At 34.1% G+C, this 25699-nt stretch overlaps 1 protein-coding gene across 4 annotated transcripts in view; it reads right to left on the minus strand.

The window, feature by feature from the left end:
- The window catches only part of CCDC172 (coiled-coil domain containing 172), a 55524-nt gene extending 34148 nt beyond the window's left edge, over positions 1-21376 (minus strand). The window contains exons 1-5 of one of the 4 annotated variants that reach the window (XM_055242753.2): positions 21045-21376; positions 20713-20856; positions 20415-20500; positions 4963-5079; positions 3610-3775 (exon numbers count right to left, since the gene is read on the minus strand). In XM_055242753.2, the coding sequence (XP_055098728.1) occupies positions 3610-3775; positions 4963-5079; positions 20415-20500; positions 20713-20791 (448 nt within the window). In that variant the 5' untranslated portion in view covers positions 20792-20856; positions 21045-21376. Of the gene's footprint in view, positions 1-3609; positions 3776-4962; positions 5080-20414; positions 20501-20712 lie in introns of all 4 variants that reach the window. The other 3 variants (XM_055242762.2, XM_055242743.2, XM_055242770.2) reach the window with 3 other exon arrangements.
- Positions 21377-25699: the final 4323 nt, after the last annotated feature.

The raw sequence follows: 25699 nt of genomic DNA on the forward strand, positions 1-25699 counted from the left end.
TTTAATTTGTTTTTTCCAAATGACTAAAGATATTGAGTATCTTTTCACATGTTTATTGGTCATTAGTACTCTATTGTGAAGTTCAACTTTTTTCCCTTTTATAATTGGCTTTTTGCCCTTCTTATTTTTTAAGTTGTTAGAGTTCATTATGTTCTGGATAACAGTACATTGGAAGATATATTTAGTGCAAATGTTCTCTCCAAGACTGTTGTTTGTCTTCTAATTTTCTTAAGTGTCTTTTCAATTTATTTTAAATGTTTTTCTTTTTACGGTTCATGATTCTTGTGTCCCATCTAAGAAATCATTGCCTATTCCAAGATGGAAAAGATTGTCTCCTATGTTTTCTTCTAGGAAATTCATAATTTTAGCTTTTGTGTCTAGGTGTATGCCTATTTTGAGTTAATTTATAATATGGTGTGAAGAGTTAAGGATCATTGTTTTGCAATGGATGTCCAATTCTTCTAGCACCACTTATTGAAAATACTTTCCTTTTCCCACTGAACTGCCTTTCCACCTTTGTTGAAAACCAGTTGACAAAATGCATTTTTATTTCTGGACTCTCTTCTGTTCCAGCTATTTATACGCCTATTTTTAAGGCAGTGACACATTATCTTGATTACTATAGAATTTGAGTAAATTTTGAAATCACAGGATATAAATCCTTAAATTTTATTCTTTTTAAAATTGTTTTGATTTTGTAAGTCATTTGTATTTTCATATACAAAGGCATTGTTCTCATAGAAGATGATAGCTCCATGTCCCTGAAGACCTTCCAGTGGGATAAGATGTAGAGGTGGAAGACAGTGATATTGATGATCCTGACTCTGTGTAGGCCTAATGTGCAAGTTTATGTTTTAGGTTCTCTTTTTTTTTTTTAGTTTCAAGTAAAAAATAATTTCTAAGATAGAAGAAAGTTGTAGAATAAGGATATAAAGAAAAAAATTTTTTGTATATTCATACAATATGTGTTTTAAACTGTTATTAGAAGAGTTAAAAATAATAAAAGGTTTATAAAGTAAAAAAGTTACAGTAAGCTGAAAGTTAATTTACTTTGAAGAAAAATTCTTTTTTACAAATTTAGTGTAGCCTAAATACACAGTGTTTATAAAGTTTACAGCAGTGTACAGTAATGTTCTAGGCCTCCACATTCACACACCATTCACTCACTGACTCTCCCAGAGCAACTTCCAGTTCTACAAGCTCCATTCATGGTAAATACCCTATAAAGGTGCCCTATAGAGATTTTAAAAATCATTTATACTGTATTTTTGCTGTACCTTTTCTAGATTTATATATGTTTAGGTAGACAAATACTTGCCATTGTGTTCCAACTGCCTACAGTCTTCAGTATAGTAACATTGTGTACAGGCTTACAGCCTAGGAGCAATAGGCTATACCATATAGCCCAGGTGTGTAATAGGTTATCCCATCCAGGTTTGTGTAAGTACAATCTATGATGTTTACATGATGATACTGACTAAGAATGCATTTCTCAGAACATACCCCCATTATTAAAGTGATGCATGATTGCAAATGGATTCAACTGTATCGTTTTATTATTAGTTTTCTGTCTGTTCTCTGTGTTTTTGTTCCCCTCTTTCCCTTTCCCACTTTCTTTCAGATTAAATGTATATTTTAGGCTGTCTTTTTAATTTCTATATTGTCCTTTTAGCTATTTGTTTTTGGATTCTTTCCTTAATGGTTGTTCTGGAATTAAAATAAACAACTTTGGTAGCCTTATTACAAGATGCCCTCCCTGCCTTCATTCTCACCACTAAGAAATGTCTTGAGGGTAAAGAAAAAATCCAATATTCTTAAGAAATCATAAAGACTAAATCTAGCATGTAAATTAAAAACCCTTTCCTAAGACCTCAGAAAAATCCAAGGTGATCCCTCAGAGAACCATTCAGTCAAACTATAGGGCCATTCAGTCAAACTATAGAGCCATATAGGGCCAAGAAGTTTAAGAATATTGTTTCAGTAGTTTTGCTAGAAGGCCAAAGTATAAAAGGGCTTATCTCAAAGAGATCTGTAGTTGTGGCTTTTCCCTAATGAAATGAGCCTCAGTAGAATTCACGTGAGACCCACAAAGTTTTTAAGATAACTGTATTTACATAAACACAGTGAGCTTGGACTGAAATGGACAGAGGCAGTAAAAAAAAGAATGATACCCAACTTTTACAGAATGGAAGCAGGCAGAGAAGGACAATTGCAAACACAAGCTATCATATATCTATCTATCTATCTATCTATCTATCTATCTATCTATCTATCTATCTATCTATATATATATAAAAGGAATGACCAGAGAAGGGAAATAGGAGCACAGAGAGTGGTGCCAAGAGTCATGGGGAATCTTTCCCAGGCAGGAGAATGACTGAGTCCTAATCAAGGAATGTCCAATACTTGCCTGGCTCAATTTCAGAATTGCTATGTAACAATGACTCCAGTTTTTCCGCTTTCTGAACAGAAATGTCACTAGTGATTATCCTATGCCTATCTCACCACAGTATATTGGGAATGTGAAGGGCAACTGTTTCTTTGGCTGAGGTCTTCAGATCAAGAGGACATGTACTCAAGGAGTTACATAAGGAAATACGTCCAAGGAGCCTCATGTGCAATTGAACCTAGTTTAGATGAGGAAATACTGGACGTTAAGCTAATGCTATAACAGAATCTCTGAAGTTTGAAAACGGATTTATCCTTGACTTTCCCTATTTGGCAACTGCTTTAATTCAGGATCTTATCAAAGACTGCAATAACCCACATACTAGTTATATCAGTCCATTATTGCACTACTATAAAGAACTACCTGAGACTGGGTAATTCATTAAAAAAAAAAGAGGGAGAGATTTACTTAGCTCATGGTTCTGCAAGCTATAGAGGAAGCATGGCTGGGGAGGCCTCAGTAAACTTAAAATAATGGTGGAAGGCAGAGGGGAAGCTGGAACGTCTTACGTGGCCAGAGCAGAAGGAACAGAGAGAAGCAGGAGGTGCTACATACTTTTAAAGAACCAGATCTCACGATAACTCACTCAATGTCATGAGAATAGCACCAAAGGGGAAATCAGCACCGAGAGCCAATCACCTCCCACCAGGCCCAACCTCCAACATAAAGGATTACAATTTCACATGACATTTGTGTGGGGACACAGACCCAAACTTTATCACTAGTGTTCCTGAAATAAAACTCTCTCCACTCCACTGTGTAAACTTATTTCCCAGCTTACACTGGATTGTTGCAGGATTACGGCACCAATCCTAATCCCTACTGTAGCTTCCATCACACTGTGCTGTAAATGTCTGCTTACATATTTTCTTCCTCCACTTTTTACTGTTACATCTTCAAGACCTAGAACAGTGCCTATCACATAACAGATATTTATTTATTAAATGAATGACCAAATGCTTATGTCACATATACTTCTAAATCATTTGAAACTGCTCACAGTAGAAGATACATCTTCATTAGCTCAATTACAGTAAAAGAATCGCTATGCAATAACCCAATTTGTTCATGAAAAAGTTAAATTTTTGGAAAATTCATTCATTCAAAATAAGTTAATTTCATTAATGCAAGACAAATGAGGTGATAATATTTATTCATACCACTTTTCAAAATGTTTGCTTGCTTTTCTAAGTCAGATATTTCAATCTTGACATTTTCTTTCATCAAAAGCTCTCTTTTCTTTGTTATTTCATACTCATTATTAAAGTCTGTAATTTCCTTAATAAATTTGTCTTCCTCCTCTATCATTTGTTTCTTTATAGCCTCCTGAAAAACATAAATAAAAGATCAAATATAAGTGTTAGTTGCAATAATATTTTTCCTTAATTATTTAAAATATAATCATTTGGAATTATTAACAATGAAAGTATATAATGATACTTCCTGGTATTATGGCAAAAATGTTTTTTCTCACAGTAATATTAATAAAAAACAAGCTGTTATTATAGTAACAACTATCTTCAGATGAAAGATTTAACCTTAAAGTTTTGGGAGAATTATTGAGATAGATATTCTACCACTCATCATTATATCGTTTATTTGTGTATTAAAATTCAGAATCATATTACATTTTATAATTCTAATATAAAACTGGAGAGTAAAGTAATTAAATGGCCAAACTGAAAAATTAAAATTTACACTTAAAGGAATTACTGTCTTACAGGAAAACAAACAAACAAACGAGGATAGCGAAGAAAACCTTTTAAAATGTGGATGATGAAAGCAAAATTATATATTCACTTCAAAATCAGTTTTAAATAATAGTTTACATTTTATGAAGTATCAACATGGCAGATAAATAAGCATTTCCAAAAACTGTGGAAAATGCAAAAACCTAAACTCTTTGACAATGCTAGAATATAAACATTACCATATTTTTCTAAGCTATGTCAATGAATTTTAAGCCACATTTTCAAACTGGCCATGTCATTTCAAACCACCAAGTGTGTTGGTTCTGACTTCAGATATGTATTTTTAATATCTTTAAATGTATTTTCTTTAAAATGTCAATTGATCACAAGTCATATTTCTAAATTGGCCCTGTCATTCAAAACTATTGCTCAGGCTGTTGGCTCTGAGTTAATAGAAAAAGATGAACAATATCCATCCTTTTAGCCACATCCATAAATATGCCTAAAGTGTGAAACTTTCTGCCTTTCAAAAGGATTTTATCCAAGGTCTCAATGCTTGAGCAATTCAAATCAGTTCCACTGTTTCTTTTGTGCTTATTACAACTGAAAATAAGTGCTATATTACATCCCTGCCCATACACTTCTTTCAAACTGTATTACTCTACCAATTGGTTTTAAACAGCACTTAATACTTTCCTGTATCTGAGCAGTACTACCTGCTAATATGCACATGGATAATTTTCTAAAAGTATACTTAAGTATATTTGAATACTTTTTTACATAATTAGTGAAATAGATTTTTCTGGGTGGCTGGAAACTTACAAAGGTTTGAAGAAGTATATTCCTATGGTTTGTAATTTCACTGTACTGTTTTTCTAAGGCATTTTCATGAGCTTTCAAAAGCTGTAAGAGGAAGGATTTTTCAAAAAACTGTTGAACCTTCAAAGTACAAAAACAGAAATCAGAATAAAACAATTAATTAGACATTTTAGAGTGCCTTAGGTAAAAGAACAGATTTGTCTAGTATAAAATATATTCTGTATTAATCTTTAAAATGCAAAATAAAATTAGCATCAAACATCTTATTTTATATACGCTATCTTGTATTATTTTTTAAGTACTTTATAGTTACAATTTTATAATCTCTTCCCCCAATAAGACTATAGGCTCCTCAAGGGCAGAGAATGTGCTTTCTTTTTCCTCTCAATACCTAGAAGAATTGTTAGCTTAGGTACTGAAGCTTTTTGAATACACACATTGAAATCCGCTTTAAGACTGTTTGTTTTTAAATAATAAGTTTCTATTTTCACAGTTTATAAGGAATATATGAATGAATAAATCACTTACATAATATGACTAATAAAATAATAAAATAAAATCTACAAAGCAGAGGCAAAAAACCCAGTCCCATGATTATAGTTATATCAAATAAAAAACGAATCTGCTAAAGACCTTAAATGGGTTTTGAGAACTCATTTTTTATTTGAATACTTCATTTGGTTCTAAGTAGCAAAAGGTATAATAAACATTAATGTTAGACATGCAACTGGACCTTAAAAAATAACATCTCCTGAGAAAGGAATATTGAAACGAAGTCAGGAAGCTTTAATATATAAAAGCTAAAAATGATGCTGGACTGGAAATACTGTAATTTTTCTACTATGTTCAGTACTAGCCCTCATAAAAAAGCATCATTTCTAGTTTGGGGCTGTTCCCATCTCTATAGAGAAAATAAAAAGGATATAAATTCAACTTAAATTGCAGAAAGCAAGATTTATGGTAGTTATAAGAACTTCCTCAAAGTGAGAGACAGGTTGTGAAATCTCTGTCCCAGAAGATACTGAATAGTGTAAAGAGCTTAGAAATAGTCTAGTCCAGAGGCAAAAGGGTTGGCTTAAGAGACAGTTTGAAATATTATGGCTAAAACGTCCTAGAAATATTGATATTAAAAAAGTAGCTGAAATAAAACAGAAAATATGATCTTACATTTATATAAGATTGTAGCCCATCTGCCCATATCTTCAGTACTTGGTACTGTTTTCATCAACCCAATTTTAAGAAAGGCATCAATAGAGAAAGATTAGAGAGGTACAATTCACATAATCAAAGGAACTGAGATAATATTTTAAAGATTGGGGGAAGGAATAACAGGGTGGTTAGTATTTTTCTGTCTCAGAAGACAGAAATTAGAAAACATATGGCCAAATCTGTAAAATCATATAGAAATTTATAACAAGGGGAAACTAGGGTATGATCATGAAATCTACCACATTTATTCAGAATAAAAAATATTTCATGACTATTTAATACTTATTATGTAAATGATAATAAAATGAGGTCCAGAGAAGTTAAACACCTTAACAAAGGCTATATAACTAATTAGAGGCAAATCCAGGACTAAAATCCAGGTCTTCTGCCTTTCTTTCTTCTAAATCATGATGTTAACATGGAAATGTCAGACCTATTTCAAAGTAATGAAAAAATAATTCTAGAGCCAGAAAGAGACTTCAAGGTGTGATAGTGAGTTGAAAATATATAAGGTTAATAAACATTTAAGGAAATTACCAAATCCTAGATCCACCAGAGCTTACTGAGAAGGGTGTTCGCAGTATATACCTAACTCTGAGTTACTGTTGTGGACATGGCCCAGGAATGTCCACAAAAAATGCTTTAGAGACCAAATAATGCGCTGGATAAATGTGGGTTTAATCTACTTAGGTATTTCAAGTATTATGCCCTTCAGAAACGCAATTCATGAATTCTTAAGTCCATGTATACCACTGATCTGTTGTAAAAGATCTATGTCAAACCCAAAACTCAAAAATGAGGAAAATATTACTTATCAAACTAACGAATTTCTAAACGAGACTTAAGCAAATCTATTATTCAAATTCAGGAAAGCCTTATGTTAAGGACTCAGAAATTAAGGTGCTATCTTTCAGCTATCAATGACTAAGAGCTTAAATTACCACTGAGCCCACGTCTTCTTTCTTAAAAGGGAGAATAACCAATATTAAGAAGAGCTAGGGACATATTGGCACTTAACCAGAATATTTTACCATTACCTAAAAAACGAAATCTGTATCCCAAAAACTAAAAAGTAGACAGCTGTTCTAAAGATTTATAAAAAGGGCATATCCATAATTTTCCTCTTCCCTAAAATTTTATGTAAATCATCCATTTTAAGTTCTCTGCTTCTTTGTTTTTATTATTATTAGTTTATCTCCTCTTCATTCCCTTTCTGTCTTACCTTCTGTCTTTATCATTTACTTCCATATTTGCCTCTTTTAATCCAGATCTAAAGAGTCCCAGAGAGTCAATAACTACAGAAAGATTACGGTACATTAATCTTCAAATTTACATAGGATCTATGGTTAAAAAATGTTAATACAAAAGTCTTGGTAAGTACGAGAAGTAGAATGACAGAGAAAGCGGCAGGAGTTTGGGAAAGTTAAAGTCAGGAAGGACAAGAATAGAGGCCTATAATATACTGCTTCACATTGTTAAGGACATCAATAGATCAAGGATGCAGAAGCTAGATGAGGCCTATTATTATTAATATATTGCCTTCATATTTTAGTGGAACTAAGGAAACAAAAACTTTTGAATCTGCCCAGTTCCTCTTTGTTAAGTATAAGTTACTAACTCTTCAGAAATAAAATAGCTCTTCACAGTCTCCTATTTGTAGAATGTTTCAGATGGTTCCTTTTGTTCTTATTGTTGTCCCAACTGATTTCTTATTTTTTATGTTCCTGCGTTTGAAAACTAAATCTACTGATAAGTAAAATTTAAGTAAATATTCCAAATATAACCCTGAATGTATTGATAGGATCAAAAGATGAATAAATAATCATCAGAAAATCTTCTCACCTCTTTTTTGTCACAAAGGTAATGCGTGGAGATCAGAGTTGGGAAGATAATACATAAAATGTTAGAGTGTGACATAAAAATATTTCTAAATATATCTGAGTCAGGTTTGAACTGAGGCAATATTTTATATCTACGTAGCTTGAACCATTTATTTTATAGTAAATAAAAACTTAAAAATCCATTGCTTCTGTGTCCTAAGTTATCCACTAAGATCCCAAAAGAATATAGACAATATGAAAAAAAGGGTGGGAAGTTCCTAATGGCAGTGATAAAAGTTTCTCTTTTTCATTTCTATCTGTCCTCCTACTAGAAATGAAAAAATATATTTGCACACAGCCTTAAAGTGATAGGCCAGGCACAGTGGCTCACACCTGTAATCCCAGCACTTTGGGAGGCCGAGACGGGTGGATCACCTGGTCAGGAGTTTGAGACCAGCCTGGCCAACATGGTGAAACCCCCCTCTACTAAAAATACAAAAATCAGCCAGGTGCGGTGGGGGCACCCGTAATCCCAGCTACTCAGGAGGCTGAGACAGAATAATTTCTTGAATCCGGGAGGCAGAGGTTGCAGTGAACCAAGATTGTGCCATTGCACTCCAGCCTGGGCGACGAGAGTGAAACTCTGTCTCAAAAAAAAAAAAAAAAAAAAAAAAAATCTAGAATCAAATAGCCAAGCTTTGTCAGAAAATACTGCTGTTTTGGAAAATTCTAATTTATAGTAGTGCCAACTCCCTGGTTAATTCTGCTTCTCTCAGCAATAAAGACTGTTTTTCCTTTCCTTGTTTTATTCCTCTTGGGATATTTGATTTTTTAATGGAGCTTATAGTTTTCCCAGTGAGCTGACTTATCTGGTCAACTAGGTCAGTTTCCAGCAAAGCCATGATTTGTAACTTTTCACTACTCTTGCTGCCTGGGTGCCTTTAGGTATTTTTCTGCCAGAAGAATTTAAAAATTGAAAATGACTGAGGATTTAAAATTAATGTTAGGGTCCAAGCAAGCAAAGCACATAGGTCTTCTTTGTTGTGGTTGCTGTTGTTAAAAATAATCTCAGCCTTGAGGAACTGGCATTTTGCTGATTAAATAATCTGCCCCATAGCATAATAGGCCAATTTTACATTTTAAAAAAACTAAGAGTTATGTAGAAAATTTCACATTCCTAAAACCATAACAATTGGGAAAAATATATCATTATTATGACTATATGATAAAAGACATTCTAAATACTAAGGTACATTAATGAATATTGTATTGATAGCAGACATTAAGGTTTTTGTAAAAAAGATCTATCTTTATACTTTTCCAAATCACAGAGGCAATGCTTAAAGAATAACTTGCTATGACATAGTAATCCTAATATAGTTAGCAAGGAAGGAAATAACCACCTGACAATGGCTTATAAGGCTTTACATGATTTTCACCCCCTCACTCCCTCTCCAGCCATCTCTCCTATCAGTCACCTCCTCACTTGCCCCATTCCAGCCACAGTGGCCTTGTTATTATTGCATATGTACCATATGTAATATATATAATATATAATGTCACATATAATATATGCTACATACTATTATATATAATATAAAATATAATACATATTTATACATATTAAATATTATATACAAACATATATTTTTGTTGTTGTTGAAATGGAGTCTTACTCTGTCGCCCAGGCTGGAGTGCAGTGGCACGATCTTGGCTCACTGCAACCTTCGCCCCATGGATTCAAGCAATTCTCCTGCTTCAGCCTCCTGGGTAGCTGGGATTACAGGGGCACACCACCATGCCTGGCTAATTTTTGTATTTTTAGTAGAGACAGGGTTTCGCCATGTTGGCCAGGCTGGTCTCGAACTCCTGACCTCAGGTGATCCACCCCCACCGGCCTCTTAAAGTGCTGGGATTACAGGTGTGAGCCACCGCACCTGGCCCCCTTATTATATATTAATCCAAGAAAATATACAGAGAAACTGTCAAGAAATAAAAAAAGAGTTTAGTAAAGAAGCTAGTAACAAAATAAATACCAAAATCTATTCTAGTTACCAACAACAAACAGAAAAAAAGCATGGAAAATATCCCACTCGTGACAGCAAAATCAAGATAAACAAAATACACAAATAAGAAATATCTGAGACTTATATGAAAAACTTCTACTGAGGAACATAAAAGAAAATCTGAATAAACAGAAAAAGATGTTATATTCTTAAGTGTGACTCAGAGTTATAAAGACATCAATTCTTCATAAATTACAACATGAAATTAGTGCAATCTTAATGAAAACCCCAATGATTTTGGTTCTTTTTTGATTTGACAAAATGATTTTCAAATTTATCTAGAAATATAAACCATGAAAAGAATCAGAAAAATTCTGAAAATGAAATTACCCTTCCAGAGGACCAAAGATATTTTAAAGCTAATATATTTAAGCCAATAGTACACTGGTGCCAAAACAAATAGATTAATAGTATAGAATATATAAAACAGATACAAGTATAGATATACACACGCACATGCATAATACTGTATCATAAAGACAGTGTTTCCGATCAATGGGGAACATGTGACATTTACTCAGGTGACAACAGTCATTTTTCTTTAAAATATTTTAAAAAAGAAAACCACTATGAAAGTATTAAAAAAAGATATTGTTTAAAATCTTGGAATGGGACAGGCTTTCCCAAGCCTAGAATGGATTTGGAAACAAACTAAAACATTAAAACTTCCAGCAACACAAAACTCTAAACTTTTACCAGAAAATCATGTCATAAAAAGCCAAGATACAAATAATAAAGTTTGCAACAAATGATAAAGAAAGAATAGCTATAACAAAAAGCTAGATGCCAATCAGAAAAGCCTAGGACAGGATAGAAATAGGTAAATATACATATAAATTAAAAATACTAAGTTAAAAAATTCAAATTAAAACTAAAAAGATGCCATTTTTATATTTGTAAAACATATTAATTTCCAGTGTATGAGTAGTAAAACTGTGAGAATAAAACTGGAACAACTCTTCTGGAGGACAATTTAAAAATAATCAAAGCCTTAAAAATTACAGACCCGTTGACACAGCAATTTGATTTCTAAGGCTTTACCCTAAAAAGCTAGGATAAGTGCACAAAGATATATGTATACGGTTATCACTGCAATGATGATAGAAATAGTAATTTATTAATACAATTGTAAATACTTATCAATAGGAAATTAGTTAAAATATAGTATAACATTTAATGGAATACTATGCAGCAATTAAAATTGCTTATTATATATATATATATTTACTCAGATGTCTAGGTTACAGTAAATAGAAAAAAGCAAATTATTTAAGAAAAATATAAATCCATTTAAACAAATTTGAAAGAAAACCTATGCAAATGTTAACTGTGTGGTGGAATTATAGGTGATTTTCACTCTGCTTTTTGCCAATTTCTATTTTTGGAATAATTTGCAATAAATAAACACTACTTTTATAAAGAGTTAAAACAATAAAACTTTTAATTTTGAAAAGCAATCTACTGCATGTTCACCAAATATAATGGGAGAAGTCCTCAGAATTTCCCAGGAATAAAACCCACTCTTCCAGTAAGAACATAAGCAAGAAATCTTAGTAAAGACGGGGAGGAGCGGGAGCTCAGAACAAAAAGAACATTTTAGAGTAATAATCTGATCCATTTGCTCACTGTGGTGGTCCCATCTCTCCCTTTCCTTCCTCTATCTCTCTTGGGAGGAATTTTTAACCAGAAGAAATTAGACTACATTTGAAACCGTGGAACTCATCTGAACAAAGGAAACTGAGGTATACAGCCTTTCAATGTTTCTTGAAATATTAATTCAGGCAATAACAATCCATGAGACCATATATGCAGCAAAGCCTACATGAGAAATTCTTCCTATCAGCATCAGATTACAGGCACAGCTCTAAGTAGCCAGTTGCCTTTGATCTTTCCACTCACCTTTTCAGAACTCACCTCCTGTTCCAAAGTCCACAGTCAACTCTTTTCAAAATAACCCCTAAACTGCAAAATTATTATTCTTCTTTTCCTCAAATAAAACTCCTATTCCTCCAAAGCTGCTCATCTCAGTGAGACAATAATCTGATTAGGGAAAGACGAGCAAGCACAAATACTGACTGGTCAAGAACATTTTGTAATGATACTTTTTAATCTGAAAGACTCTTCCTGGGGAGCAACTTTAAAGTAAGATAACTTCTGTGTTATTTGACAACTCAGGTGGCAGTACATTACCTTACCTATCACCACACATCTTAGTCAGGATACAAAACAAAGGGATGCCGAGGTAGTGTTTATTCATGCACTGCTTTTAATGGAAGAACTACAAAATGTCACACATTCTTTAAAACATACATCTTCCTCAACAAATAAGAAAACTTGGCACATGTGCAAGAAATAATCATATCTCATCAAGTAAAGCTATACTACAAGAACACTAGAAATTGGGCTGGGGGTACTCACATCAGCTTGTCAACCAGCTTTAGCTCTAAGAAAGTAGCTGATTCTTCCAGTATTCAAGAAAATGAGAACAGGAGAAAAAACAATTTATATATTGTATTTATAGGCAAATTGCAAGTCTGAACAAATCTCACAGAATAACAACATGAATCCTATGAAAAATACTGTTAACAGAAGAGATAAAGAGAATTACTGTAAAAATATTACAGTGAAGAGCACAGGATAAAAAAATTGTAATCAATTACTTACTGTTCCTCAGAGGGTGCAAACAGAGACATGTCCACTAGAAAAGAGCAAGGAAAGACATAGCAGAAAAAGATAAAAACAAAACAAGCTGAGATTTTTAAAAAGGCAGAAAATTAAAGTGTTAAGAGAAGACAACACATGATTTAAATTTTCAGAGAGCATTAAATAACTAAACTATTACTGCAAAAGATAGAAGTAGGGATGTAAAGTATACAAAGTTTTCCCAGACTTCTGAGGACTCAATTCAGAGAAAAGAGAATAAAGATCTTCTAAATTATAAGAAATAGGTGTATTGAAAACAAACTCTATGAAATAATAGCTGAGGTTAAAATGGAAGGCTCACCCTTGTTCCAGAAAAAAAAATAGATATATCTGTACCAAATTTGGAATTACAGATTGTTTAAAATCACAGGAGCAATTAGGGAAGAAAACAAAACCTAACATGTTACCTTAAAAAAGGATTTTTAAAAACCAGGTTGACTTCAATACTTCTGCATTAATAAATTTCAGAATATGATAGTGCTAGATCCACAAAATGCTGTAAAAAAGGTTTGACTCAATAATTCTGTACAGACAAGTTTCCACGCAAGTGTGAAGATAACAGAAATTTCAAATATTAATAGCTTAGAAGATCTATCATTCACAAATTCCTCCTACAAAATCACAAACAATTACACAGACTCATCAAACAACAAATAAAAAATAAGAATTCAAGAATGACAACATGAGGCACTGAAGAATTTTATAGTGCAGAATTATGGTTAATACGGCAGTAAAAGCAAAAGTAGAAAGGACTTACTTTCTACTCCAAACACAGAGAAATGCTAGATAAAATCTAACTACATTTAAAATATTTATCATTTATATAGCTAAGCCAAAAGGAGGAGAGGGAAATCTTCATGCAAGAAACAAAGAGACAGCTCAGGGTAAGGATGGTGTGCTACGATTCAAGCCCACAGGAGCATCTTTCAGAAAGGATACAGGCATTAGGGATCAGGCTTTAAATGCCCACAGAAGAACAAAAATCACAGGCAAAGAGAGCCAGGGTTGGACTCATTGTACTGTCAGGAATTGAGAAATATCTATGACAGTTATGAAAGATGGATAACAAAGCTCCACCTGTTGCCCTAGAGATGCAATGTATAAGTGAGCTATATCCCATTGAGCCATGAGTGGAAAAGGAGTCATATCCTGAGAATTTGAACGCTGAGCCTATTCTATAGATGGGTGTAAGATTCAAAATCTCTTATCCATACAGTGCAGAAATCCTGAGCTCAGAATTTAACATAAAAACTGGTCCTTAATAGGGGAAACCTGTGAGGCCCTGGCAGCAGGGGTGAAACTGCTTCTTAGAGACATCTTTTCTATCAAAGGAATATGTCAAACAGCCAGGAGAGATAAGTTCTTCTAAAGATAAGTTCAATAAAATAAAATCAATAAAAAATCTTAAAGTTAATAAGAAAATCTACCACCAGGTAAGAAAGGCATCAAATCAAACAAGTAGAATTCAAGGCAGAGGAAAAAAGAAAACAGAATTCTATGAGAAAAAATTTAATTTATTCATTCACTAAATGTCTGTTTAATACCTACTATTATTCAGGCACTGTTCTAGATGCTGGGAATGACAGCAATGAACAAAATAGATTAATTTCTATCCCTTGTGGAGCTTACATTCCACTGGAGGGAGACAAATAATAAACAGATCAATATAAAATATGCCAAGAGGTGGTACCTATCACACAGCATAGAGATAGGGAGAGATGGTAATGATATTTTATATAGAGAGGTCAGGGAGGGGCCTCTACAGAGAGGAGGCCTCAAATTTTTAGGTCTTTTGACCTCTTCATGGTCTAAAAAGTTATTGAGAATTTCTTTTGGTTTGATTGTTTTCATGAATTATATCTAGAAATATTTTCTGTATCAAAATTAAAACTGAAAAATTTTTAAACATTAATTTAATAACAATAATCCAATTGCATTTTAAATACATTTGTATTTAAAAATGACTTTCCAAAACAAAAACAAATTAGAGAAAGGAGTTGCATATAGATTTTTTACAAATCTCATTAACATCTGGCTTAATGGAAGACAGCCAAGACCGGGTTTGGTGGTTGATGCCTGTAATTTCAGAACTTTGAGAGACGATCACTTGACGCCAGGAGTTCAAAACTAGCCTGGGCAAAATAGCAAGACCCTGTCTTTAGAAAACAATGTGTTTTTTAAATTAGCCAGGTAGGGTGGCAGAGGCCTGTAGTCCCAGCTACTCAGGAGGCTGAAGCAGAAGGATCACTTGAGGCCAGGAGTTTGAGATTGCAGTGAACTGTTGTTGTGCCACTGAGCTCCAATCTGGGTGACAGAGTGAGACTCTGTCTCTTAAAAATAAATAAACAAAAACAAATAAAAAATTAAAAAAGAAGACAGCTGGACTCTCATATCTGCTTCTACTCAATCTTTTGTAATGTTTTTCAGTTGGAGAATATGGAGTGCACAGATATGTAGTTGGAAATGATTGTGCATATTCTTCTTTGATACTATATCAAAATTCACCAAGTGGTAGCTCCTTAAAGGTTAGTTGCAATGTGGAATCTGAAACCATTTCAATGAACTTTTCATTCTATGTTATAATAAAATCCATTGGTCTACATTTCACTTTGAGTCTACCTTTTATCTATGCACAGTTTTGTAACTTTATGCATTACTTTCTGCTTCCCTGAATTATGCAGATCCTCCAAATGTTGATATATTTCATAATATGCTTTCAAAAGTAACATTCTGAAACATCTTGAAACATACTGCTTCAAAAGTAACATTCATATTCATTAATATCACTAACGAACTCACCAGAAAAATCTTTAAGTACCAGGAAGCTGCCAAGCTTACGGTGACAAGATAGATAGGAATCCTCCAAAAGTCTAATTTTTGTTTGAAAGCTTGCTTATTATCATTGGCAAAATAATAATACGAATGTCAGATGTTTGCCTTGACATTTTAGGCTTAGTTCATTTATTTTTCAGAAAATTTTGCCAAACACCCAAATCTAAATAACTACAACTTGACTGTCAATTATCTAAGTAAAAATGGTGTTTCAGAAAAAGAATAGCTAGCTCATGCTGCATCTCAAACAACTGCACACATGCTCTGCCTTGAGACAATTGTAGCACTTCGGAATATACAAGTACTTTAGGTGTACTTCCCATGTGATTGTACACAATATTGAAAATATATATACTCAACGATCAGTTTCAATAAAATTAATATTTTTGACACTTCAATCAAAGTATTAAGTAAAGCTAGTGGTTTTTGTTTTCTTACCGAGAGTGCATAGCAGTGAAGAATACGATGACTACTAGTACAGTTTGGTGCCACTGCCTCGATTTTTGTTAAGGTGCTAACAGTTTTACTCACTGCTGCTTTTGCACTGTCAATGTGTGCATTAGCAAAAAGAAATGGCAAATAGTACCTTTGTATAGTATTATCATAAAAATAGCTTGACCTTACAAACTCCCTGAAAGTGTCTTGGGGACCCCTTTGAACTCAGAGATCACACTTTAAGAATAATGCTGTAAGGTGACAACTGAGCAGAGACTTAGGCTAAACAACCATCAAGATTTGCATGGGGCTGTCCTAGTGTTAGCGCTAAAAGTCCCACATGATTCTACTGGGAGAGATCTAAATGAAGTGAGCGTGCACAACAGAATAACAGCTAATGGAATCAGCATTTCAAGCAGAGGAAACAGCAAGTGCAAAGGCCCTGAGGTCAAAGAATGATTGGCATATTCAAGAAAAAAACAGCCCAGTACAAAGGTTCACACCCCTATAAACCTGACTGTCCTCAGGAAGGTGAGCTACTGGACAATGTCTAATACAATACTCAAAGAACACTCAGTTACCTTTTTTGCCTATTTCCAAGTTTTGGATAATTACTCATGACAAATGTGATAAGGCTTTCTTTATAGAATTTCATACAGAAAATGGAAACAAATTTTTTCTTTAAATGAGAACATCAAAAATTTTGAGTTTACAGTTAGGTTTATATAGTTGAAATTGCTTGATGTCAATCCTGTAATTCAGGAAGGAAGGAGTTATATAATTTATTTGCCAAGTATTCGTAGTGTGATTTAGCAGTCACTCAATGAATGTTTGTTGAATGAATAATTGCCAAGTATGAAATTAAATTTTGGTAGGATCTAAATTTTTTTGATTAATTGTAAAGAAAGAAAAAAGCAGTCCAATTACAAAACTCCATTTCAATACTATAAATGATAATAATTTGTGATTTTGTTCTTTCTCCAATTAGCTAATACAGTACTAAAGGATATGACTTTGCCTGCTGTTCTGGAGGTTTCCTTTTACCAATTAAAAAAAAAAAGAACACATACATATTGAGGTAAAGAAGTAAATGGGGCCATCTTAAGTTACTTTTTTATTTCAATACAATTTTCCTTTAAAAATTCATGAAATATTCTTTTATTATTATGGTGTTTACACAAGTAAAATTGGAAACAGAAAAAATAAACAAAATATTCACAAAATAGCCTCAAATGTTCCTCCATTTACTCCCTCTTAAGGGAATATGGCATTATATCGAGTTTTATGTAATATATTTATAAAAATTAAATGTCAAAATTTTAATTATATGCCATTTTTAAAAATAGAAGAACCTCTTTTAGACATTTAAAAGAAACTACCAATGTTCTGTCAGTCCTTAATTTTGGTTTGCCCTGTCATCAATACTATACAACTCTTCCTTAACTATCAGAAGTTTTAGGTGTATTGGTAAGCATGAACGCAAATCCAGGGCATGTTCTCATTTTTCTGTTTTCATATTACCAAACCTAACCAGGCATAGTGTAGCTGTCCAGTTCATAAAGTACTCATACTATATAACCTGAGACTTTTGCAACCATATATTTTAAAAGACTCATTGAGCCCTGCAAGGCAAATGCTATCATTCAAGTTCTAATTACATGCTATCCGGGTTTTACATAAAAGAAAAAAAATGAATCCTGTACTTCCCAAATGCATTTACTGACCAGAATCAACATCCAAAATAAATGCCCCCCAAATTTTCTGAATGTATCACTGTACAATAGCTCAAGCACTGCTCTATTCAAATTATGTTCTATTAATAGTTTCTCCTTGTGCTGCTACTGTTTGATAAATGGGTCAATAAATGCCAAGTCAAATATTCAAGTAAATATATTTTCATTGTTATTGGCAGACATATAATTAACTCAGAATAAAAGAAACAAGAAATCAATTTAGGATTAGTTCTTCAGTTCTTCCCATTAGTCATTTGCATTACAATTGTGATTCCACTTTTAAAATCTTTATGCACATATACATACCATCTTGACTATAATATAAATCAAACTATTTCAATTATAAATTAGCATTGTATGAACTGTGACCCTCATATGTTAATTTTATTATTAAGATACAACTGTATTATTACCCACATACATGAGCTAGTTAAAAAGAAATGCACGCTTATGAACCTATATTAATTAGTAATTTCAACAAATGTTTCTAAACAATGGTAGGCCTTTTCTCTGTCTTCTTTCTAGCAAAAACAACTGAATCAATATTTTTTAATGTATGTGTATGTATCAACGAATTACATTTCCATTTGCAGACAAAACAAAACTTTGCTAACACAGAAAATATTACAGAGTAACATTAAAAAATATATCAGGTCAATATCCTCACCAATCCAGGAAAAATGCATTTTGTACAAAAACTTGTACAAGCAAGCTTGTAAAAATATTAACCTAAACAAGATACAAAACTTCAGATATATTATTATACATGAATGTCATGAAGAAAAATGTTTAAAGTGAGCTTAAGAAATCTGCTTTAATAAAATATGCTGTTATTACTCAATTGTTACTTTCATTATGGTAGTTTAATTGTTTCAGAATTATACATCGTGGACAAGTCATTTACCTCTCAGTTTCCTCACTCATAAAAAGGGGATAATGATGGGGTCTCATCACAAGATCCCTGTTAGGATTAAAGGAGTTAATACAGGAGAAGCATTTAGAACAGTGTCCCTGCATACAGTAAGTGCTCATATTTTGCCCATTACTTCTGTTAGCTTCTAGATATCAATTCTGAAAGTGACTTAATTCCTTTTCAAGAAAAAGAAAGTTGCATCATAACATTCTTAATGTTTTGCCCATACCACCAGCTTTCAGCATTGCTGGTAGCAGCTAGTTTACCTACTATTCACAGGCAAAACAGGAAGAAGGATCTCACTGAATAACAGTTACAAATTCTATTTTAAAAGACTCTCCCTATTATCTATCAAACTATTAGTACTCAATTCATTCAACACACTACTGTATACTATATACTGTTAGATAACAGGCAGTGGGAATAAAAGATGGATAAGGAAAAAAATTCCAGATACGCTGTTCACAAAATAGTGGGGGATACAAACACAAATACAATTATGTATCATTGTTTAATTTTAAAATTTTACCAAGATGTCTATGGGAAGGCTTTATTGGTGATGTTTGAGCAACACCTGGAAAGAAAAGCTGAAATTCGCCAGATGGATAAGTGTTCTCTGATTGTTTCATTCTCAAAGAAAACTGAAAATTCCTCACAGTGATAAGTTAAAACAGTTATATTTGAAGCAAACAGACTTCCTCAAACAGACTTCATATTACACAGTGCTTGTTTAGTTCATCACTGGGTACTTAATAAATATTTTTGAATAACTCTCTATCCCCACCCATAGCGAGGCCTTCATTGTGGCACACTTAAATAATATTCTTAGCTTCCTAATTGTCTATTCCCGTCTCCCAATCAGTGCTCAGAAAGATTCTCCTAAAACTACCTTTTTTTTTTTAAAGACAGGGTCTCGCTATGTTGCCCAGGCTGGCATTAAACTGAACAACTGTCTTCTTACCTTAGCCTCCTGAGTAACTGGAACTACAAGCATGTGCCACCATACTAGGCTACCTAAACCCACTTTTACTGCTCCCTGATCAGAAACTTGCAACGGTTTTCTGCTATTCCCAGATATCAGCCCTCTGCTTTGACTAGATTCCTTTCCCAATATGCACTGCACATATCTGCCTCCTCCTTCTGTCTGGAACGCTTTCCTCCTCCTACTTCCTTCTATTTGCCTCTTCAAAATTCTACCCATCCTTCAAGAAGCCATCAGACTCTCTTGCTTCTTTTTAAAATAACAGAACATTATAAACGCTGCAGGAAAGAGAGAAATGCTAACGGAAAAGGTATACTTCGGACGCAAGGCATGTCTAAAATGTGGTAGAGAATTTTAAAACTAAAGGCAGGGGCTTGTTTGAAATTTACATGCAATTGTTATATCAACATAGCACACGAATTATCATTCAAAATGTATATACTGCACCAACTGCTTATTAAATAAGTAGAATAATGATTCTTCTAATGGCATTGTGTTCTTTTAAAACCTTAACCATCCCACAAAATGGACAATGAATTCTTCATTACCTTAGTTTATTTAGGGCAAATTCATATTGGAATTGAAGGTGTCACTGGATTCAGAACTTTAAACATCACCAGGCAACATGGAACTCAAACAGCCAGCACAGAGTAATGTGCTTCCTACTTGAAGGACAACTGGTTAAACAGTGAAATATCCCCCAAAAGTCAAGTTAAGGCAGGCTTTTTCAAGTGATAATTAGTATGCTCTACATTTCAATACCTTAGAGTCCAGCTTGATTTTCTCTTCATTCAGCTTCTCCGTTGCTTTCTTAATTTTTTCACGACATCTGGTTATTTCCGACCTTACTGTAATAAAAATTAAATCTTTAAACACATCAATCTTTCTAAAGTCCCCATTTTGGTGGCGTCTGATAAGCCACCTTTCAGCTGTCTTTCCCTCAGCATGGCAAGCAAGCTCCCCTAACGGCTCTGACCACTGCCTTCGGGATTTCCTTCTGCTCCAAGCACCCAGCACCAGAAGACAAAAGGCCCCACGCAAACGACAGAAATACCCCGACCTTCTCGCATCAAACGGCGACTCTCCTCCGCCTGATGCTCGGTGAAGATGATGTGCTGAAACAGGGACTCCAAGCTCATCTCAGCGCCTGGCTCCTGCGATCCCTTTCTCTCCCTTAAATATTTTATAACCAACCCCGAGGATCCTGGAAAGCAGAATAACGAAGATGGATTCTTCTAGAACTATTCCCAGATAGACCCGTCTCCAGCTGTCTGTCGCCAGCCCAGCAAGAAGATGGAGCCCGACACCAGACGGAGTCTGAGGGTCTAGGGACGCTGGCCGCTGCTGCCCCTTCCTGCCCTCAGCCTTTATTTCCCGTTACAGTTTACAAACCGGGCTTTTCTCTCTCACGCCCTAAGAGGGCAGTTTCAAGGTCTGCCTTTTTCCCTGGCGGAACCCCTGACTCAGGCCTCCATCTCTCCCTGGGTTTGTTTTTCACTTTGACGGCAAATAAAAATGGCTGCCAAGGCCTTGGCTTTTGAGGGCATCTGGGCAGCAGCCATTTCTAGAGTCAGCCTTTCGATCCCAGTCCTCTCTCATTTTAGGGGAAATGTCCTCAAGGTGCTCTGTCTTTCAGCAAAATGGTACGTGCCAACAAAACCCACGGCCAAAACCTTCCCTACGGGTAGAGCCAGTGCTTCAGGTCGGGCCTTGCCTGTGAGAACTTAAACTACGGCGGCTCATTGGGACCATCCCGTGGTGGGCAGGTTTGCCCTGGGCATGTGAACCCCAAAGGTCTTAGGCCCAATTGGAGTAGGGATGCCCGGTATCCAAAGCGCAAACACTGAATATTATAAAGTACAAAGTAACTGTGATTCTAAATATAAACTTTTACAAAGTCTTATCCTTTGACGATGGCAAAGACTGCTATAAATGTGCAATGTCTGACATTCCACCTTAATCATTCCTTTGTAATCAGGGCATATCTTTTTTGTCTGCTTTAAAATTAATCATTGCCTTTTGTAATCAAGCTGCAGTAATATTAACACTTCAATATCTGCACAATATGTGTCAGAGACCAAAGTGGTTGCTAATTAAAGCTTAAACATGAAAGGCACCTTTGGGACTTTTGCGTGGGATTTTTTAAATCAAAAATTAAAATATTTTTAGTTTTAGTAGGTTGAAATATTGACATTATAATAAACATTTGACTTTATTTCTGAATGTAAAATTGGCATTGGTTGAACTTTAACAAGTAATTTGTTGTTAGAATGTATTTAAAATTAAGTAAGATAAACATTTGACTTTATTCCTGAATGTAAAATTGACATTGGTTGAACTTTAAAAAGTAATTTGTTAGAGTGTATTTAAAATTAAGTAAAACAAGGTAAATGTTAATTCTGTCACATCACAATAGGCTTAATTAATATTTCATTAATGCTGCAGTCTAATCAGTTATACATTTTAACCTATTCCAAATTTACGCCTTAATTTCCATCAAGCCATTGATGCATAAAACTTAATTCTTTGAGTTTATTTTAGAAGAACAAATACTGAAAAGTATACAAAGCAGAAAAGAACTGCCCATAATCATGTCATTTAGAAGTACATATTAACATTTTACCAATTCCCTTCCAGGTAACCCTCCTCATTCTTCATTTTTCCTTTATAAACTTGAAATTATTGTGAATCAGTAATAATAATAATTTGTTATTGATTATTTGCCAGGCACTATTTTGAACTCTCTATATCCTTTTGAGATGATTTTTGCTATCACCTTCATAGCGTAGTTCAGGAAACTGAGGCACGGAACAATTAAGTATATTGCCATAGTTGCGTACCTCGTATAGGGCAGTGAGAACTGAAACCAAGAAATCTGGAATCAGAAGCCATGAATTTAATTTTGGATCCTGATCTTTTATCCTCTTATTACATCCCAGACATTTTACCATTTCATTAAAAAACTCTTCATAAATATATTTTTATAACTTCATAATCCTCCACCATAGAGAGACATGTGTATAATTTAGATATACCAAAATAAATTTTACTCTTATCTGTTCAAGGGTGAAAACAAAGCTGAAATTGTGGTTTGAACCATTTTCTTTGAGCACTTGTTTGGAGGCCTATAAACTGTACCACAGTGGCCACCAAAGGAAAGGGCTTCCAGAAGATAAATTATATTACTAATTAATATCACTCCCTTCAGAATTATTTCCCATGGACTTGCACAAGAAACGCCCTCACAAGGAGGCTGGTTTTCAAAAGCATGCTGCTATTTAACGTTCCAATTTTATTAGTTACACTCAAATTCACATGTATTATTTAACATGCTCTTTCTGTGCTGAAACTTGGCAGAGTAAAATTTGGGCAGCCTTTGGGGAGTGCAGTTGCCTCACTTACACAGGAGTATGGAAGAAAGCTGCTGGAAATTCAAGAAAGGGGGTATGGGGAGAAATGGCTTCTTCATCTTCTGCAGTCATCTTCTGCACATACCAGAATATTTTGGCGCTTTTAAATCCAAAGTTACAATCTTCTTAGAGATATCGTAACTATACACGTTAGCAGGAATTTTAAATTTTATTTTGTTTTTTGAAGCAAATATGATTTATATGAGCTCACAACTCAAAGTTTAAGTGTCCCATAATAATAAAAGTGACATATTAAGATAATTAAAAATACTGCTATTGTATATCTAGGTTTATTTATACATTTTCTGCAGTGTTAAGATAGTTTTTCTTATAGATATCTATGCTCATTACATCTTATAATGTTCAGGGCAAGAGCAGCATTACTTAAATTTATGCCAAATAAAAATGGTATACAATGTGGTAAAACTTGGGCATACAGTTTTCTGAAAATGTACCTTATAAGTCTAAAAAAAAAAGATGATTCATTCAACAACTGTTTAATGAGTTTCTGCTATTCATTCAACAGATATTATTGAGCATCTCCTATGTGCCATATTAGAGAAAAAACAACAAGATTTAATAAAACAGAGCTACATAAAAAAGTATGTTTTTTCCCCCGGATATTTCTAATCTCACTGGAGAATTATTATATTTTTTAGCATTTTGGCAGCCGTATAAACAACTGCTTTCAGATGTTTCAACAGATGTTCTTTAGAAGGAAGGCCAATTATTTGCATTATAATACACAGATATGATTCTCAGATCTAAACCTTCCATCTGTACATGTTTCATTGAATTGCATACCTATGGAATATAAAAGTTAAGATCACTCATTGTCTCTCACCCTCAGACTTTTATTCATAATAACACTAGCACCTGGGTTATTGAGCCATTGATAATTGCTTTGCTAGAAGGCCTTATATAAGGCTATATTGCTTTTGTGATTTAAAATGTATTTCCTCTCCTTTCCTAGATTGATGACTTCCCTAAGTTCTAAACCAGGCTTGCAAATACCCACTAGCCCAGGGCATGTATATTGCAATGGAAATAAGAAAAGTCATTCATTTATTTTATGTTTTGTCTTAGGGCATCTGCCACAAAGAAAAAAAAATATGTGGGTTCAACCAAGTTTAACAACCATTTATTGAGGATCTACTAAGTGTAAAATTCTCTGCTGGGTCCTATGGGGGATACAAAGTTGAAAAGATACAGACCCTACTCTCCTGGAAGTGATAGTCTACCAAATGGGACATAGTATGCACAAATAACTCCAAGGCATGCTGTGTTTAAGAGCTTCACCCTTGTGCTATGGGAATATAGGAGAGGGAGTGAGAAGAAGTCTGACATGTGTGATCTAGGAAGACTATCAGTAGGATATAAAATATGAGCTGGGTTTTAAAGGAGGGTGGTACTTCAACAAATATAAAGTAATGGAGAAAAATAGCAGAATGTTGGATGGGGTCAACAGTTGGATGATGTTTGACATGTTTATATATGTGTTGGAGGACTACATAATGTTTGTGATCAGGTAAGTGATGGGTCAGAGTTGTTTTATGCAGTCTATTCGTGGCAGGAAGTTAGAAGCACTAAAAAGAAAGAGACTAACAGGTTGATTGGGTGCAGCAAACCACCATTGCACGTATATAGCTATGTAACAAACCTGCACGTTCTGCACTTGTATCCCAGAACTTAAAGTATAATTTAAAAAATTAAAAAAGGAGAGACTAATATGTAGCATGTGTTGAATAGCTCACTGGCAAAGTCCATTCAGGGTTCTATAACAGCATGCCATAAACTAGATAGCTTAAAAACAATGGAAATGTATTACTCATAGTTCTGGGGGTCTATGAAGTCCAAGATCAACGTGCCAGCGAATTCAGTGTCTGGTGAGGGCCCATTTCCTTGTCCATAGAAAGGATCTTACTGTGTCTTCACATGGTAGGAGGAGCTAGCTAGCATTTTGCTGTCTCTTTTATAAGGACACCAGTCCTAATCATGAGGTCCCTGCCCTCACAACCTAATCACCTTCCAAAAGCCTCCCTCCCGAATACCATCACCTTAAGAGTTAGGATTTCGGCATATGAATTTGGTATGGGGGTGACACAAACGTTCAGGCTATAGCCCTTGCTATGAGACAATAACCATCTGAGACTTTGACATGTATTAATTCTTTTAATTGACCCAACAACCGTAAGAGATTAATGCTTTTATTATTTTGGAGACTGAGGAGACATAGCCAAGTAACTTGTCTAAGGTCACATACAGTAGCTAGGAAGCAGCAGAATCAGAACTTGAATCCTGATGGTCTCTTAAGGCAAAGGCCTTAACCACTTCCCTTTACTGCTTCTAAAAACTAGAGGCAGGAGAAAATAAGACTATTTAAGTAGCTGTGTTTTGTTTCAAGGTAGATACATTTTCAAAAAAATGCTTATTACCAACAAATTAATATTTTTTCTAAATAAATTTCAGATTTCTAGAATTTGGATTAGTAATGCAATGTATTTGTAATGAATTAAAATAAGATGTGATTTAAGGAAAAATAATTGAAACTGGGTTCTGTCTTGTTATAAATGCTTATTCCACCAACCATATATCTAATACATAAAGCTAAACATGCAATTCATATGCAAAATATTA

The sequence above is a fragment of the Symphalangus syndactylus genome, chromosome 2, assembly GCF_028878055.3.
Source record: "Symphalangus syndactylus isolate Jambi chromosome 2, NHGRI_mSymSyn1-v2.1_pri, whole genome shotgun sequence".
NCBI lineage: Eukaryota > Metazoa > Chordata > Mammalia > Primates > Hylobatidae > Symphalangus > Symphalangus syndactylus.